This window comes from Uncinocarpus reesii, genomic scaffold (genome assembly GCF_000003515.1).
Source record: "Uncinocarpus reesii 1704 scaffold_1 genomic scaffold, whole genome shotgun sequence".
In the NCBI taxonomy this organism is placed as follows: Eukaryota; Fungi; Ascomycota; class Eurotiomycetes; order Onygenales; family Onygenaceae; genus Uncinocarpus; species Uncinocarpus reesii.
In genome coordinates this window covers 5,794,697-5,808,341 of record NW_003052500.1, presented here as the reverse complement: position 1 = coordinate 5,808,341, position 13,645 = coordinate 5,794,697, and the positions used below count along the sequence as shown (strand labels likewise).

At 48.7% G+C, this 13,645-nt stretch overlaps 4 protein-coding genes across 4 annotated transcripts; 2 read left to right on the top strand and 2 right to left on the bottom strand.

The window, feature by feature from the left end:
• Positions 1–62: 62 nt before the first annotated feature.
• UREG_02214 (uncharacterized protein) lies at positions 63–1,797 on the top strand (the record flags this gene model as incomplete). The annotated part of the gene is made up of 5 exons (XM_002542652.1): positions 63–758; positions 835–919; positions 988–1,015; positions 1,184–1,635; positions 1,766–1,797. 5 exons carry the CDS (start codon positions 63–65, stop codon positions 1,795–1,797), a joined length of 1,293 nt encoding a protein of 430 aa, XP_002542698.1.
• Positions 1,798–2,970: 1,173 nt separating this feature from the next.
• UREG_02213 (uncharacterized protein) lies at positions 2,971–4,984 on the top strand (the record flags this gene model as incomplete). Its single annotated transcript, XM_002542651.1, has 3 exons — positions 2,971–3,342; positions 3,413–3,830; positions 4,017–4,984. The coding sequence occupies 3 exons, from the start codon at positions 2,971–2,973 to the stop codon at positions 4,982–4,984; spliced, it is 1,758 nt and encodes a 585-aa protein (XP_002542697.1).
• Positions 4,985–5,555: 571 nt separating this feature from the next.
• UREG_02212 (uncharacterized protein) lies at positions 5,556–6,098 on the bottom strand (the record flags this gene model as incomplete). The annotated part of the gene is made up of 1 exon (XM_002542650.1): positions 5,556–6,098. The coding sequence occupies one exon, from the start codon at positions 6,096–6,098 to the stop codon at positions 5,556–5,558; it is 543 nt and encodes a 180-aa protein (XP_002542696.1).
• A 759-nt stretch (positions 6,099–6,857) lies between these two features.
• On the bottom strand, positions 6,858–13,315 carry UREG_02211 (ATP-dependent RNA helicase p62; the record flags this gene model as incomplete). The annotated part of the gene is made up of 14 exons (XM_002542649.1): positions 6,858–7,048; positions 7,103–7,231; positions 7,692–7,799; positions 7,860–8,828; positions 8,884–9,077; positions 9,175–9,305; positions 9,657–9,709; positions 9,762–9,941; positions 10,039–10,147; positions 10,332–10,517; positions 10,659–11,064; positions 11,228–11,249; positions 11,304–11,429; positions 12,109–13,315. 14 exons carry the CDS (start codon positions 13,313–13,315, stop codon positions 6,858–6,860), a joined length of 4,011 nt encoding a protein of 1,336 aa, XP_002542695.1.
• Positions 13,316–13,645: the final 330 nt, after the last annotated feature.

Below are 13,645 nucleotides of genomic sequence, written 5' to 3'. Positions count from 1 at the left end.
AGGTACTTGTCGGAGGATATTCGAGGGAGCATATTAGTTTGGCCACGCGACAAGTCTATTATATGGACAGACCTGCCCCAGATTACGCGCAGTCAGGTTTGAACTCTGAACCTCCAAACTTGGCGGAACAGGACTCTGAACAGTCAGCTGCAGACCAGACTCCTGCTGCTGCCGCTGTCGCGTCTCCTCAATACAACACGTCGCAGCCAGAAAACCGGGCACCTGCTCAGTACACTGCTCCCGCTGAATCTCGAACTGCCGGCAACCTCTCCACCTCCAACACGCCGCAGCCAGACTACACCCTGAACCAGACAGCTCAGCCTCCTCCGCCGCCGGCTGCACGCCCACCTCCATACCCGGACTATCTCGCTCGACAACCGCAATACCATCACGCGCCTAATACCCAAGCCGGCGGCGCGGCAGGTATGGCTCAAGCAACAAGTCCGTCCATGAACCTGCAAGATGGGCCACAAAATGACCATCGCAATCCCACCCAAATAAAGTCTGACACGGACGTTCCTATAGATCCCTCAATCGCGGCGGCGAGCCCAACCTATCCTCCTCCATATTCCCCATACCAACCGCAAGGTCACGATATGGCTCAGTACCAAGGCCATCCACCCCCACAAATGTACGCACGCCCGGATTGGCCTCATCAATATGGCCAGCATCAGGGTCTCCCCGGACCATATAGTTCCCCGGCGACCACTGTCGGCACTGCCTCACCCGTAACTACGGCAGGGCCTCGTCCAGGACAGGTAAGCTCGATGGCGTCTACCCTCCGTGCTGCGGCCTCGATTGTTCAATGACAACTAACTTGTTGCTTATTTCAAGGTCTATTCGTTTGTGCCTATTCCCGGATCACAGCAACACAAGCGCCCGCGTCGACGATACGAAGAAATTGAACGAATGTATAAGTGTGGGTGGAATGGATGCGAAAAGGCTTATGGTACTCTTAATCATCTGAATGCGCATGTCACAATGCAGTCTCATGGCGCAAAGCGAACTCCCGACGGTATGTGCTATTCATGCTTCTTTTAGCGTTTCCATTGTTTTGAATCGCGTTAGTCGACGCGTACCAGAAATCGTGCTCGTCTGGTCTATGTTACACAGCACGGTGTTTGCGTGTGGGTTGCAGTAGCGCCAGCAACGGCGCCGAACCTTAACCGCACCTCATGCCAAGATCACTTCCCCAGTTGATGACATCTTCTCTTGCCTCTATAGACGAACGACTAATACATTCTTTTTCGATTCCCCCAGAATTCAAAGAAATTCGGAAAGAATGGAAGGCACGCAAGAAGGAGGAGGAGAACCAGCGAAAAGCTGCGGAAGAGAGAGAACGGGCTGCTGCTCAAGGAGCTGACAGCAACGCGCCCCCGGATCCGAACAACGTGACCGCCGCTCAGCAGCCTCCGCAGCCCGCACCATATCCAGCAGGCGTGCGTCCCCAACTTCCTCCAATTGGGTATCAACCTGCGGATGGCCAAGTGCCAAATCAATACGGTAACTCAACGGGGAGTGGACTCGTCTACCCCTCTGGAAACGGACAGATCCCCGCGACGTATCCTACCAACTACCCTCACTCCCCATATGGCCAGGGAAGCCAGGTCTACCAACAACCTCCACCGCCGCCTCGTGAGTAATATCACATCTCCATTCTGCTTCAGCGTCCCAGTCAAATTCAGGCCAACTGGAATGTCGGCCTTATCGCACCTCGTTTTTGGCGACAGCATCGCAAATCGTTGCTGACATCTGACGTTCACAGGCCCAGATGGCCAGTTCAGCAGCTATCAATAAAAAGTGACTGGTCCTGAACAATAGGTTTTGTCGTAATTTGACAAGCCAAATATCCCAGATTGAAGCTTTGGTGTTTTGTCCTGCTTTCCCTTGCAATTCTGCATACCATACCCTCAATTGCAGATTCCCGCTTTTGCGTCAAATTTTAATAGCCTTCTTTCTACATATTTTTCTACTATTTTATCCTGGTCAAGAGGGGGTTCCTGCCAACTTATTTCTGATACCATTCTCCATTTTTCTCTCTACGGCATTATATCTTTATCCATGTATCATCTGGTGCTGTGTGTGATTAATATTTTCCTTTCAACGTCTTCTGATAGAAAGAAGAGGATGTGTGACGAACACAAACCAAAAATCCAGGTGCTTCAAAAAAGTGGTGGAGGACTTGTAATAATGTGACGATGGACGAAGGTTTTCAACTTGGGTGGTGACGGATGTGCTTATATCTCTTTTCTACCCTTTTTCCCCGTTTTAACGGATATCAAATCGATGGCGTTTGCTCCTCCTTGTTTACGGCCGTCGGGAAAGTGTTGGTCTCCTCTACCCTTTACCCCTGCACTTGCTCCTTTTTAATCATTTATCTCGATGCCTAAATCCCCCGCTTGTTTCTCTGCTCTTCACACGTATTTCTGCGCTTTCATGTTTGCTCACCAGGATAAGCCTTGGTTGGAAATCTTTATTGTTACTACCTCAAACCGCTTACTCTATAGTGCTACCCCTTCTCAAACAATTGACAATCTCAGGCTCCTTTAACCCCGTACCTTATGGATGATATTTGTATTGTAGCTGTGACTTTTGGTAGACTATTATCTCCGTAAGGTGGGAGCATTTATCTCGACAGCTTCACATGATGCTCCGCTAAGACGCAAAGCGGTATCCAATATTGAAGTCAGACTTTGCGCTCGGTCCATAATTGATCCGAAGAGCGGTGACAACAGGCAATATAACTTTAAAAGGAAAGCTTCGGACCGCAAGCCTCTTGTCGTCTCCGTCGAATTCTGTGTTTTATGGTGCATTTGAAATGGGATAGGAGATGGCCTATTGCGCATTGTTAAAGCAACCCTTTGGTTACTAGACTGGCTGTGGCTTCACTGATGCGTAAAGCCCCCGGCCGCAACCTTTTGCGCACCGTTTTTCTCCCGCTGCTTCCCTTGCGGGCGCAGACCTAACGCGATGGCGTGCTCCAAGATAACAAATACGGCTATGGCGCTGTGCAAAGCAACGCCGACGAGCACCTTTTTCTGGCGTCCGATTATTATACCGGCCGTCATTGGCGTTAGATACAAACATGCTTATTTGAGCAAGAATAACGCCTTCATGTCAAAGGAAGCTCTCAAGAAGGAGCTGAAATGGGTCGGAAACGATCGAGTGGCGCTCATGGGCCGTATAGAGAAGATGCTTACGGGTGACGAATTTGAGAAGGCGGTGGCTTTGGTTATGGCTGCGGAGAAGGAAGGCGTGGAGTCCATTGCTTCGTGGAACGCTCTTCTAAGTGAAGAATTGAAGAAGAATGGGCCGGAGATGGGTTTCAAGTTATTCAATGACGTGAGCATCTCTGAAGACGTTGCTTAATAGTATTGCGTCCTTATACTGACCTATACATCAATGGACGTAGCTTAAGAAACGGGGGGTCAAACCAAACGCGCATACCTATTCGATGCTTTTCCGTGAGCTGGCAGACCATCCCTCGAAAAAGGCCGTACAGATCGGAATGTCTCTCTATGATACGCTAAGACGCGACTCGACCGTGCCACCTTCGATTCAGCACACCAATGCGATGCTACAGGTTTGCAGCAATCACAACAACATGGGTGCTCTGTGGGAGATTGTAGGCGAGCTTCCTACAAAAGGGCCTGGGGCACCCGACAACGTGACGTATTCCACGATCTTAGGCGCCATCCACAAGAATGCCAAGGCCGTGACTGACAAGCTGCATCCCATACGGGACGATAAGCTAATCAAGCAGAAGAAAATACCTGTGTTGCGTGAAGGAAGGTTGCTGTGGGCAGATATTGTGGCAAGGTGGCGTGAAGGTACATTGACTGTTGATCAGCGATTGGTATTTCGTATGGCCAATCTGCTTGGTTATGGAGGGCGCAGACGCGATTTCTTTGAGTTGCTGGCATTGTTTGAGCAGGCCATGAATATAAGGCGGCCCACATCTATGATGAGACTGGTACAGGCCCGCGAGAAACGCATAGAGTCTGCTAAATCTACAGGAGAAAGGAACTCTGGTTCTCGTCGCTCGGCTGAATCGCAGGAGGATGAATATGGACCTACTGCTGCTGAAGAAATATCCTCTGAAGTTTTATTCAAACCTGTCAACCTTGACGATATTCCCGTCCAAGCCACGCCAGGATTTGGGGCTCGCAAACCTCCCAAAGCCACTTATCCTTTACCGACGAACCCGGAACTCACCATAATCTTACGGGCTTGTCGGCATTTCGCTGAGGGACCTGCCATCGGCAAACAGTACTGGACCATGCTTACCGCACCTGATGGACCATTCAAAATTAACCCAGATCGCACGTCTTACCATGAATACCTGCGTACCTTACGGGCAACTCGGTCAAGCGCGCTGTCTCTCCAAGTTATCGAAAAGGAAATGATACCCAAAGGGATTGCCTTCACGAATACTTTCATTATCGCACTCAGCACCTGTTTCCGTGACAAAAACAATCCAAATGTTCTCGAAACAGCCGGAGCTTTAATAGACCTCATGCCTACAACATGGGCCGGTTCCCATCCCAAGCCTCTTTCTGCCTATATCGACCTTGTTCGAAACGCGGTTTTGCCGCGAAAAATCTACGCAGATACCAGGATCGATAGCCCATTCCCGGAACGGGATCCAAACGTGCTTTACAAGAATAGACTCCTCGACGGCATCAATCATCTGACGCCCCACATTAAGAAGCTTCAACAATTCATACGCAGCCGGAATCGCAGGGATGCTGTGGACGCAAAAACGTACGGCGACAGGGAGGAGACTCTGGAGCATGGTGCTTCTTCTCCGGCTGCTCTAGCGGATGAATCCCATCTCATCCTGAAGCGAATCGCCGGCATGGTTAAAGATCTCCTGGACCCGTCGATAGCGCCTTCGTTGAGTGACGACGAGACCAAGCAATTGAGCGTGCAGGCGAGTAGGCTTCAACGGATTTTGAACCCCGGGCCTCCCTTGCCGCCTTGAACCTGATTTTTGGCAGTCGTCCTCGTTAGAGACGGTTGTGACTTGATGCAATACATCCTGAGTCCTCAACCCTTTTTGTGGATCTACACCCAAAGGTGTAGACGTCATTCTGATGATCTTATATCCCTATTTTGATACCTGTTCTGTGCTTTATATTCAAAGCAATGTTACCGAATCGCAGCTTCATACCTATGTATAAGTACCGTTTACGATGTTAATCCTTTGTTTACTTTTGTGGTCTCCTTGGGATCTCCTCAGCCAGGCGCAGAGATACATTTCACGGCAGTTTTCTATATATTCTTAGATTGGGAGTACTGGAAATGCTTTTGGACTTTACGAGGTGCACGTTGGACTACCAACTGATTTTACTGCTAATTTTTGTACATGACCCTTCCGTGCCCTTACCCTCGCATTTATGCGTGTATAGGACGTACCGTAGAAGGAGTATTATCGATTTACATTAGCCAAACCAAACGGCTTTCAATTTCAAGAGTCTATAACTGACTAACTAACCCATAGACGAACAACAGTCTGAAAATCCAGATCCATACGGTAACGAGCCTTTCCGCCGTCAATCAACAATGATCCTGTCAGCCACCAGTTTCGGAACCACCTTCTCCTCCACCCACTCCGTACACTTGAAATACGGCTTTCTCTCCTCCCCAGGCGCATAAAACCTCCACTTCATCCCACCCCGAACCTCCCCCTCCCCCTCCTCAAACACAACACCTTCATACCTCATCGTCTGCGCGTTGAACTTCTTCTGACACCAAGGCGGCTTGATCGACTGACACACCCCGTCCACATTCTCCGGATACTCGTCCGCCGGCACCCGGCCTAACAGCTCCTTGGCGTAAAACGCCTCACCATATGCGGGCGAACGGTGCACGGGCTTGTGGACGTACACCATGCCCGTGGAGGTGGATATGTCGCCGGTGACTTCGTGTGTCCACCCGACGACGTGCTGGGGATCATTGTTGTTGTCCGTGAGATCCTCCTCCTTTTGTACAAAGAGGTATGTATGGTATCTGGTCTTTTTTTCTTCGGGGTCAGGCATGGTCAAATGGTCTTTGATTTTCCAGACAGTGTAGAATTGGCGTGTGTCATTCGGCATGGTTGATGCGGACTTCGACTAGGTGCTCTCTAGAAAGAGTCTCTCAAAGCAAAAAAACACAATGTGCTGACTTGATTATCAAGGTTTGCCTGGTATCTGTCTCGTTCGTGTCAACAATCGGTATGAGATCGAGTATAGACCAGGCTGGTGTAAATTGACCATTTGAAGAGAAATTTATACATAACTGCAATACTTCATGTTAAAAGAGGGGATGGCTCAAAGGTCCCTGCATAGCCACTAGACTGGAAAAGGAACAGAACAAGCAACCATCCGTTGCAGTGAAAAGCATTAATTTTCTAAGGTAATTAACATACAGGTATCAAAGAAGACCAGTAACCACTGGGATGTACGAATTAGCAAAAGGCAATTTGGCGTCAGGGCGACTCCTGATTTTACCACCGTCCCATACATAGCCCAGGATAATCTCCAATAAGCATATCAAAGAGAATACTACAAATTCTTTTTTTCGTTTGACGCGAACGGACTCTTCATATGGTGTGGGGAAGAGAAACTAGATTCGGGTGGGCATGTTCGAAAGTATTAACAGATCGGGCTCTACCGGTGTTAGTTCCTCTAGAGGATAAAAAATATCCAGATGCGTGATAATGCCGAAACGCGAAACATAATCTAGGAAATTGAAACGCCGTGTCGAGCCGTGACAGTCTATAAGTATCAAGGGAATAGAACTCGGATGTGGATTACTTGTTGAGGATAGCGAAAAATATCGAGAAGTCGATATGGATTTATGTTTGTTTTTTTTTACCAGCGGCGATTGTGGCCAAGAGGAGCGGCATTAGACGCAGTGAAGCCTCCGCGACCGCGCCCACGACCGCCCCAGCGGCCACCTCCACCGCCGCCGCCGCCAAAGCGGGCCATTTCGGCGAGGCGAGGATCAATCTGCTGCTTGGACTCAGTGAGAATATTAACCAAATCACGAGCCTGCTTAGCATCTATTGCAACTGTTAGTACTTCTTAGTATTTCAATGAAACGAGAATGAACGTACTGTCAGTGGTGAAGAGCGTAATGGCCGTTCCATTGGCACCGGCACGGCCAGTACGACCAATCCGATGAACATAATCTTCCGAGTTGTTCGGATAGTCATAATTCAAGACATGAGTAATGTCGCGCACATCTTCATATAGCTTGGTGGTTAGCAAACATAGAGCCAGATTTTATCATAATACGACTGGAGCCCTTTCTCAGTCGTGTGGACTTATGCGCTACTCTCTCGGACTAATTTCAGCATCATTCACTGTTTTAGAGTCCATGGGCTGGCACTTGAACCTGGTGCAGGCAAAACCTTGAAAATGCAGTCTGTAAGCTCAATGTAGAACTCTGGCCCCTCTACGGTCGACAATGCGTATGATGTAGAGAGGCACAATTAGAAGCACGGTATGCTAGGCTGCACCGCAAGTCCATGGTTCACATCTGGGCGAGAACCAACCAGAGACCCTGAGACATTGAAAGAAAACATGTTTACCCAACATGTTATCAAGAGAGCAAAGCATTCGGTCATGATCACACGACATCAATATGGGTGAGGGGTAATGATGAAGGGGTTGGGAAAGGGGGGGACTTCAAGTTGATCATACCAATACCACGGGAGGCCACATCAGTGGCTACCATGATGGGGCTTTTGCCAGTTTTGAATTCATTTAGAACCCAGTCACGTTCGTTTTGCTGCTTGTCACCGTGGATAGCTATATACAACCAGTCAGTAAAACGATTCAAGTCTAAAGCAAAGATCCTTTTCAACTTACACAGTGCTGGCCATCCGTCTTGGCGGAGGAATCGAGTGATTTCATCTGCTACACGCTTTGTTCCTGTGAAAATGAGGATTTTCGATTTCTTGTCATCCATGATGCGTTCCATATGTTGAATCATCCGATCGCGTTTCTCGAAATCTGAAACGATTTCAACGATTTGCGTGATCCTATGGTTAGCGGACAAATCCTGCGATCCGATGTATACTTGGATATAGTCATGGAGGAAGTCATGGGCAAGTTGTCGCACTTCCTTGGGCCAGGTAGCCGACCACATGCAGGTTTGTCGATCGGGGCGAATCTGTCCAATGATTTTTCGAATTTGAGGCTCAAATCCCATGTCAAGCATACGATCTGCCTCATCGAGAACAAGATAAGTAACACGGCGAAGATTTGTTTTGCCAGCCTCAAGCATATCGATCAGACGGCCGGGAGTGGCAATGCAGACTTCGACGCCACGAGCAAGATCACGGATCTGGGGTCCTCTGGGTACACCGCCGTAGACACACGTGTTTCGAATACGTGACGACTTTCCGAATTTTGTGATTTCGGTCTGGATTTGAACAGCCAACTCACGAGTCGGTGCCAAAACAAGCACAATGGGTCCATCGCCAGGCGCGAGAAGTGGCTGCGCATTGATATGAACAATTGCGGGCAAGCAATATGTTAATGTTTTACCTGAACCGGTCTCGGCAATACCAACGACGTCGCGACCAGATAAAGCCATAGGCCAGCCCTGCGACTGGATGGGTGTCGGCTTCGCAAATCCTTGAGCCTTCACTTCAGAGATGACGTATTGTGGGAAGCCAGCCTCATCGAAGCTTTCAACGGGACGGGGAACATTTTTGCCATAGACGGTCATTTCGTGTGTTTTCCGAAACGCGTCCACTTCTTGTGTAGAGCGATTGGTCACGATGGGGTTTTCCTTGTAAAAATGCTTCTCGAATTTGGGCAAGGAGCTGAGATCTGGAAACAAGCCGTTAGATATAAACATGAATGCAATCAAATAACCGACACTTACCCCATTCTTGTTGCTTCAGGCCTGACCCGAGATTGGTCATCTTGTCACCATGGCCACCTGCATGGCCGCCTCCAAAGGATCCGCCTCCGTTGCCATACGAGTTATTACCATACGATCCATAACTGTTGGAGTGGCCGTTAGAATATCCATTGCTACCTCCACCATGCCCACCGCGGCCACCGCCTCTGTAACTGCTATTGTCGTCGTCAGTATAAGTTAAGGGAGAGACAGGATGTCTTTCTGGATACAGCTCTGTACCAGCGCGCGAATGATCACGCGAAATGAACTCACCTTCCGCCAGAATGATGGCCGTACTGCTCGCGAGACGAGGAATAACCGCCTCCATAAGACATTTTCTTGAACTTTTGTGGGGTGTTGAGCAAAGCGACGGGAATGATCTCGATAAACAAAAGAGATGGACTCTATTACGTGTACAAGGATGATAAGAAGTAGAGAAAATGAAATCAAGTACGAAAGAGAGAACGTGTTGAGGTGTTGATGGAAGGGAGAGAAAGGAAGAAAAGTTGTTGATTTAAGAATGTTCGGGCAAGGGAGGAAAACTTAAAACAGGAAGGCGGTAAAGAAAACTTCAGGAAACGGCTTAGCGCCACCCTGTAACACGCTAGCCCAATACGGAATAGCCATCTTGCCACGCTTAGTAATATCCAAGCCATATGTTTTCTCTACGACGAACGAACGACGCTTTACTCTGCCGTCAGTCCCATCTCCCAAAAACCAATCTCCAACTCCGTGGCTCTTTTGAAAATCTGTACCAGTTCTTCCATGCGGGTTCGGGACACGTGCCTCATGTGGGTTTCAAGCAGCTCTGGTCGATCGTTAGAGGTGCTATTTGATCTCGAGGTTTTATCGCTACTTACGCGAGCCCAGTCTTACAGCCTCAGAGTAGTCTTCTGCGACATAATTTTCGATCCACTTCCAGTATTTGTTGCTGGTGCGAACGCTCTTTTCGTCGCAGTGCAAGCGTTTGGCGATAGCGCCATATCCAATGAGACAGGGTGAGAGAGCGACTTGTAGCGCAAGCCAGTCCTCCGACTGACCTACATCAAGGATGTATCTGCTATAGGCAGTACACGCTTTTGTAGCAAAGCATGATTGGTTAGCCCGGACCCTTGGACGATAGGCATTCATACATACCTTGGCTCTCTCGATAGCATTCAATTTCCGCTTTAGGTAGGCCGAATGACGCGCAATAATCTAGATGCAGGGCCATTTCGCGCTCAATGTGAAGAACGATTTTGGAAGACTATATATTATTTCGTCAGAGGCCGTAGCTTGAGGCTGATGGTTGGGAGGAGAATTCTCACTGCGGCGATGCCCTCCATGGTCTTATTTTTATAAGCTGCCAGTGCATTACTCCGTGCAAAATGGACCTTGGTTTCACGGTTAATCCACCAAACTTTCAGAGGGCACTTCAGCAAATTACTTACAAGATAAAGATAATCTTGTATCAGATAGTATTTGAACTTTTCAATCGGAAGGGTAGCATCAGCCAGCCGAGCCACGAACTCATGTTTCGTAAAGGCATTCCATAACGGTTGGACGTCAGGCCGCTCTAGAACGTAATCGAGGAAGTGGCCCCTGATTTTTGTCAGCCTCAAGAAACCATAAAGAATCTATTGTATTAGTGCATACGGTGCAAAGGGCAGGGAATAAACCGAATGAAAATGGTTGATAGGCCCATGTCCCCTGCCCAGGTCGAAACTTGTTTTGATGCCCGCCTCGACAAACCGACAAGCCTCCCTAACAGCCCGTACGGTTTCCATGCCATTTGCAAGATTGGCAGCAATCGCAGACGCGAGAGAGCAACCGGTGCCATGGGTGTTTTTGGACCGAGAAAATTCAGTCTCAACCAACGTTGTGGAGTTCCCGTTGTATAAGACATCGACTACGAGGGATGCATCCTCGATATTTTCCGACTTTTGACGAGCTGCCGTCAGAGGCAGGTGTCCACCCTTGAGAAGGACGTACTTTGGGCCTAACTCATGCAACTGCTTGGCCAACTGAATTGCATCATCAAGACTTCCAGGGTCCTTTATGTCGACACCGGAATTGCGAAGAAGCAACGCTCCCTCCAGAATATTAGGCGTCAAAATTGTAGTGATGGGTAGTAGCTTTGTGCGGAGTGCGCTCACTGCTTCGGACGGGAGAAGCTGGGAGCCACTAGTAGATATCATAACCTTCACAAAGAAAAGTTAGAATAAAGCCCTTGGTCAAACAGGGTAACCGGGGGCCACAAATACAGGATCCAGAACGACCGCAGGCACATTGTGCTGGCGCAAGGTGTCGGATACCATTGCGACCGTTTCCGTCGACGCCAACATACCTTTCACCAATATTAGCAATGACTGTGAGCTAAGCGGATATCGCCTTTGCGTATAGGGAAAGAAAAATTCACTCACCAATCTTTACAACATCTGCTCCAACATCTTCTAATCCGGCGTTGATCTGCTTGCGCACGAACTCGGTTGGAACAACATGGATATCTTGAACTCCCAAGGTATTTTGGGCCGTCAAAGCCGTCGTGGCTGTCAAGGCATAGCATCTATGCGCAGCAAGCACCCTTTGATCCGCCTCGAGTCCCCTATCAGAATAACGTCAATCGAGGATTGCCCTGGTTGATCTTAAATTGATAACAAGGTACGCACGCCCCGCCAGAGCTATCAGAACCCGCAATCACAAGAACGCGCCCGAGTTTCGCCATCCTAAAGATCTATCTCTGTCGCGAATTTGCCGACTGCTGTCTGAATATAAAGCACGGTTCTGTGGACAGTTTGACGTCGAGGTTGGGAATTCGAAGCCAGGCCCCACACAGAAGTCAACTCCCGGCTTAACTTTTGCACGATATTCCCTTCCTCTAGCACTTTGCCTACACAAGGCACGATGTCACTTAGTATGTCTATGTACCAGAATGGTAATTATCCTGCTGATTCTACGGGTCTTAGTTTACAGTATGCGGAGAAAGCTGTTCTTCTTGAGCACCCTGGCGATTCTAAGAGCTATCAGATTCATTCGCTGCTACAAAAAGGGGTAACATGCTAGACACTACATATGAATGTTCCTTTTTGCACCTGAGTCCAGGAGGGATTCTAAAGACGCTTGAAATGAGTTGGATTTACCCTAAGAATATGTCTGATAAAATCTATACCCACATGTTCACTACATTAAGATATCCAGAGTGAAACACCATTGTTCAGAACTCCATACCTGTGTCTTCAACTGCTTGGCTAGCCGTAACTGGACACAAACTGCTCTCATCGGATGTGTCACTCATATCGCCTCGAAACCGTTTTATCAGGGCCCGATTTCCAGTCAACAGCGCCAGCCCTTCTGGAGTTTGGCCTTCGTTATCCTCAATATCAGTGAGAGCTCCAGACTCAAGAAGCATTTTCACAATATCTTCATTGACTGCCCCGGACGACAATGCAAGATGCAGTCGTGTTCTGCCATGAGAATCCTTTGCATTAATATCGACGCCCCATTGAAGTAAAGTATCAATTTCTTGACTCCAATCTGCAACATGCAACGGCGTGTTCCCGCTGGAATCTCTGACCTCACCGTCTGCGCCGTTTTCAAGAAGTTGATCCAGTATATGCGGTAGCCTCTCTTTAACGGCGACATGCAAAGGTGCATTTCCATCGTTATCCAGGATATTGCAGTTTGTGCCGCTTCTAATCAAGACGGCAAGCATGCGCCTATCTTCCTTCAGCACTGCAAGATGGACTGGAGTTCGTCCGTAGGAATCTTGTGCGTCGGCATCCGCGCCATTGTCGAGCAACCAATATATCAAGTCTTGTCGGGCCGCTTCTATTTCGCAGTCTTCCGGCTTATCCTCGCAATACACGGCTCTATTGCAATAATTAATTTTCACATAAGGCTTCATGCCGTGACTTGCAATATGCAGGGGCGTTATCCCATTGGCATCGGCCAACGAAAATTCGGCTCGCCTCTTCACGAGCATCTTCCTTATTTCCTCATTTGGCTTTGATGCAAGGATGTGCATGGCTGTCTGGCCATCAGGTTGCCTAAAATTGGGGTTGGCGCCCGCATCCAACAGTGTTTTCACAACCTGCTCATGTTGCTGCGCAATTGCTAAATATAACGGTGTTTCCGCGGAGTCCGTCAGCGCGTCAACCTCGGCGCCTTTTTCAATGAGCATCTTCGCTATAACATGGAGGCTTTTCTTTCGTTTCGCTGAACTATGCGCAACTGCGTGAAGTGGCGTCCAGCCATTAGTCCCACCGACTCGAACATTGGCTCCGGCTTGAATGAGAGCACAAGCTCCGCTACAATTTCCATTCTCGGCTGCTATAAACAACGCCGTCTGCCCAGATGGTGCGTCATCGATGTCTGCTCCCTTTAGAGCTAGTAATCTGATCGAGCCTGCTCTGCAACGACGAGCAGCGAGGACCATCGCGCTGTCCGGAATCGTGGCACCATTGTCCAGTAATACCTTGATCGAGCCTTCATCACCACGCCAGAGAGCTTCTTTTAACGCAGACCGAGTGGCGTTAATATCAACGCCATAATCGATTAGGAGCTACATGACTCGAAAATGTTCTTGTAGTCTATGACTTGGGTTCGGCCCCCGTTTCAAAAGATTTTTCCCTCTCGGCCCGGATTTCTGGTTAAGCCAGGGCCTCTGTAGCACCGCTTTATATAGCAATGTTCTTTTATCCCGCAGCTCCGGTTCATATATTTTATGAACATCTGCCCCGGCCTCTAACGCGAGGCGGGCAGTATC